The sequence below is a fragment of the Marasmius oreades genome, chromosome 4 (genome assembly GCF_018924745.1).
Source record: "Marasmius oreades isolate 03SP1 chromosome 4, whole genome shotgun sequence".
Classification (NCBI taxonomy): Eukaryota; Fungi; Basidiomycota; class Agaricomycetes; order Agaricales; family Marasmiaceae; genus Marasmius; species Marasmius oreades.
The window spans coordinates 2096831-2100500 of record NC_057326.1 but is presented as its reverse complement, the minus strand read 5'-3'; the positions used below and the strand labels follow the sequence as shown (position 1 = coordinate 2100500).

At 42.5% G+C, this 3670-nt stretch overlaps 1 protein-coding gene across 1 annotated transcript; it reads right to left on the bottom strand.

Moving 5' to 3' along the window:
- Positions 1-2807: 2807 nt before the first annotated feature.
- Positions 2808-3396, bottom strand: E1B28_007483 (uncharacterized protein; the record flags this gene model as incomplete). Its single annotated transcript, XM_043152228.1, has 3 exons — positions 2808-2912; positions 2963-3288; positions 3345-3396. The coding sequence occupies 3 exons, from the start codon at positions 3394-3396 to the stop codon at positions 2808-2810; spliced, it is 483 nt and encodes a 160-aa protein (XP_043010314.1).
- Positions 3397-3670: the final 274 nt, after the last annotated feature.

Genomic DNA, 3670 nt, shown 5'->3' with positions numbered 1-3670 from the left:
CATCATGCATGTCCTTTGTTCTCGCCTTTGTTCCTCGCATACTTACCGCACTCCTCTAATCTTTACTACTTGCCGTACAATTGCTTCTCATGTTTTGTTGCACTCATATTTTCCTCAGGAATCCCCCGTGTTTTATTGTTATTTGCTGTTTGTCTGACACCATTGTACTCTTCGACATTCTTGCTCTCGTATGTTATTGCACTCCAAGGCTCTGGCATTGCTACATTATCATCAACCGTATTCTGTGTTGTACTCTGTAGTATGTTTTTACAAATATCCCGAATGGGTAATGTATCCTTGTGCATCATCCGCAGTAACCACTTGCATTGCTTCCAGCATATCGTAGAGAATCCTGTCATCCTCATCATCTGCTTGAAAGATATCGTTGTTGCGGCGAATAAAGGCCTTGATTTTAGAAAAAGCTTCTTCAATTGGGGTGAGATCGGGGGAGTATGGGGGTAAGTATTCGATCCGAACACCTGAGAATAATCAATCGTACATATCATGGTAAATTTGAGTGTCAGTATACACACCATACTGATCAGCAATCTCTAGGATCTCATCACCATGATGAATTGAAGCGTTATCCATAACAATCACACTCAGATGGCCAGGATATGGTTCAGTGAGTGGTATCTGACAGAATTCAGCCATCTGAAAGGCCGAAGGGTAAAGTTTCTCACCACTTGGTTCTCAAAAAACTCTAGGTATTTCTCTCTCGTCATTGACCATTCAACAACTGTAGATACTACCATTCCATCAGTTGTCAAGAGCCCAGTAGCAGTAAGCCATTGGCCACGGACAAAAGGCTGTTTCTTGATTGCTCTGCAGCCTCATGTGGAGTAACTATATTCTCGACTGGCCGTCTTGTTATTCTTGGAGGTTTCATCAATAAACCCGAGTTCTTCCGGCAGATACTGAGCCATCCTGAGTATAAAATCCATTCTTCTCTCTTCATTCTGTTCCAAAGCAACTGCCTTCAATTTCTTCTGGGAGACTGCACATTGCACAAGCTCATTGTGGATTGTTGTAAAATGGACTGAGATAAACTGATTTGTTTTGAGTAGGTTGAGGAGTTCGTCAATAAAATAGTCAGGATTCTGTCTAACAAGCATAAGAAGGTATTCAATGTCTGTAATGTGCAACAGTCAAGGTCAGCCACATAATAGTCCTTGCTTGTGAGAAATTATGTCCCCCGTCTCGCACCAAAGCTTCCAAATGCGCCAGAACGTACTCTCTGAGAAATTTACGATTGTGAGGATGGTAGGAAGGTATAAGGGCAACCCTGCTAGAGGTGGAACAATGATCACACAGGTCTAGCAGAGGGGAGTCCAAAGAGAAAAGACTAAGGAATCCCTCTGACCAAGCACTGCTATATCTAGCTAGTCACATGTCCATGTCCATATATATCCAGTACAGTCCATGAAGGGAAAGAGAAAGAAGAGAATGTAAAGTGGGAACGATAAATGCTATAGACGTGAAAATGGGAGTATATACCTTTCGAATGTGCGCAATGATACTGTAAAGACCGTTTGTTGATACCATAAGAACTGTAGGTGCAATAAAGGAAAGAAATCTAAAATGCATAACTCAGTGAGATAAGAACATGGAAAGTCAAGGGGATATAACAAGGCGTATCTGTGTGGGATCCATAGTCACAGGGTGCAGCTAGGTCATGTTTTATGTGCTCTCTTGAACGGTGCAAGCCGTGTGTCGATTGATGTCCGGGGGCAGATTCTATAAGCCAAACAAGTGCACAGCTCCGAACTAGAGATCCAAAATTGACCAAGTCCACCAAAGCAGGTTGTCCCCTTACAGAAGGTCAAAAATATCGAGGTCATAGAGGCAGATGGCAGCCAACTTGACATCGCGGCTAACCTTGCGATAAGGCATGATGGTGGTGGTAGAGATAAGAAAACAAAATGTAAAGTAGAAGTGGCTCTGTGCTGAGGTCATGCTTCGGTCGCGACAAGCTGGGCAAAGATCGATGACATAGGTTTACATACGTAGTATATGTTCTTCTTTGTTTTTTTACTGGACTACTGTCAAGATATACTAAAAGCGCTGTAAAAGATGACCATGGGTGAAGGTATGTTACTAGTATACCCATACAGGTCTCACTCATGGTGGTTGCTGTGAAGAAATGTGACCCATGGCAGAGGGAATTGTCAAGGGTTACTACATAGTGGGGAGTGCAGGGACGCATCAAGCTGATTGCACGAGAATGTGTCAATAGAATGAGGGGTTCTGAGAAATCACAAAATATTGCCCAGTCGCAAAATCAATGGAATGGGAACCATCAACACACTATTTTCCATGCCGGTCTTGAAATCCACAAAATCCTGTTTGGAAGTCGCCGACAGGTCCTGGGGTCTGGGAACAAGCATGAAAATTAACTTGACTACAGTCTGGGGTGCAAGCATTATACAGTAACCGCTTGTATCAATGTTGGTGGCAAGTAAGTGCCAAAATGCGTATGGTATCAACAAACGGTCTTTACAGTATCATTGCGCACATTCAAAAGGTATATACTCCCATTTTTACGTCTATAGCATTTATCGTTCCCACTTTACATTCTCTTCTTTCTCTTTCCCTTCATGGACTGTACTGGATATATATGGACATGGACATGTGACTAGCTAGATATAGTAGTGCTTGGTCAGAGGGATTCCTTAGTCTTTTCTCTTTGGATTCCCCTCTGCTAGGTGCGCATTTTGGATATGTTTTAGCTATGGCTGGCTAATATACTTTGGATTCCCCTCTGCTAGACCTGTGTGATCATTCTTCCACCTCTACCAGGGTTGCCCTTATAGATGCACCTTTTTTTTCTTAGTCTTCTTCTCGTTAACCTCGTCGTCTTCATCACTGGGAGGTTGAATGCCAGTATTTTCTTTGTTGCCGGTTTGATTTTTCTATTCAAGTAATGATAAGCGTTGCCTAAGAAAAGAGAGCAGAAACATACCTTTGCCTTCTCTATGGCAAGAATTCGTGCAGTCAGTTCAGATTTTGCCTTCAGGCTGTGAGAAATGAGCTGTTTGTAGTCATCTTCACAGGCCAAAGGCATCGGCTGTGGTGAGATCCTTGCCACAGTGAATGTAACGGCATAGTCATTGCAAGAGAGCCCATCTGTGTTCAAGGCTGACGACATCTTCTCAAACAACCTGTTTCTAAGAACATTCCAAACGTCGTTACTGTTGATAACAAGGTAGGTTGGTACAGATTTGTGCTTCTTCTCTGTTTTCTTCATCTCAACAGCGGACAAAATTGAAATATCAATGGTGATGTCCACTAAAGTCCCAGTACAATCAGTATCATGACAGAAAAAATATAAATTCTTCACTTACTGCCTTGTGCTTTTCTCTCATTCTCTTCCTGCTCCTCGCCAGATGACTCCATGGAAACTTCATGGCTTTTGTTCTTGGTAGATGATGCAACAGAGGTTGCCTTGCACTTAGTGGATTTGACTGGTGGTGGCAGTAAGCTGGTTGTTCACTCCAATTTTTTTTTAGGTTGGTCGTGATAAGCTGGGCAAAGATCGATGACGTAGGTCACATACATATATGTTCTTCCTTTTTTTTTTACCGGACTACTGTCAAGATATACTAAAAGCGCTGTAACTAACCTGGATGATACAGATCATCAAATGACACTTGCACGCATCATCTGCTTC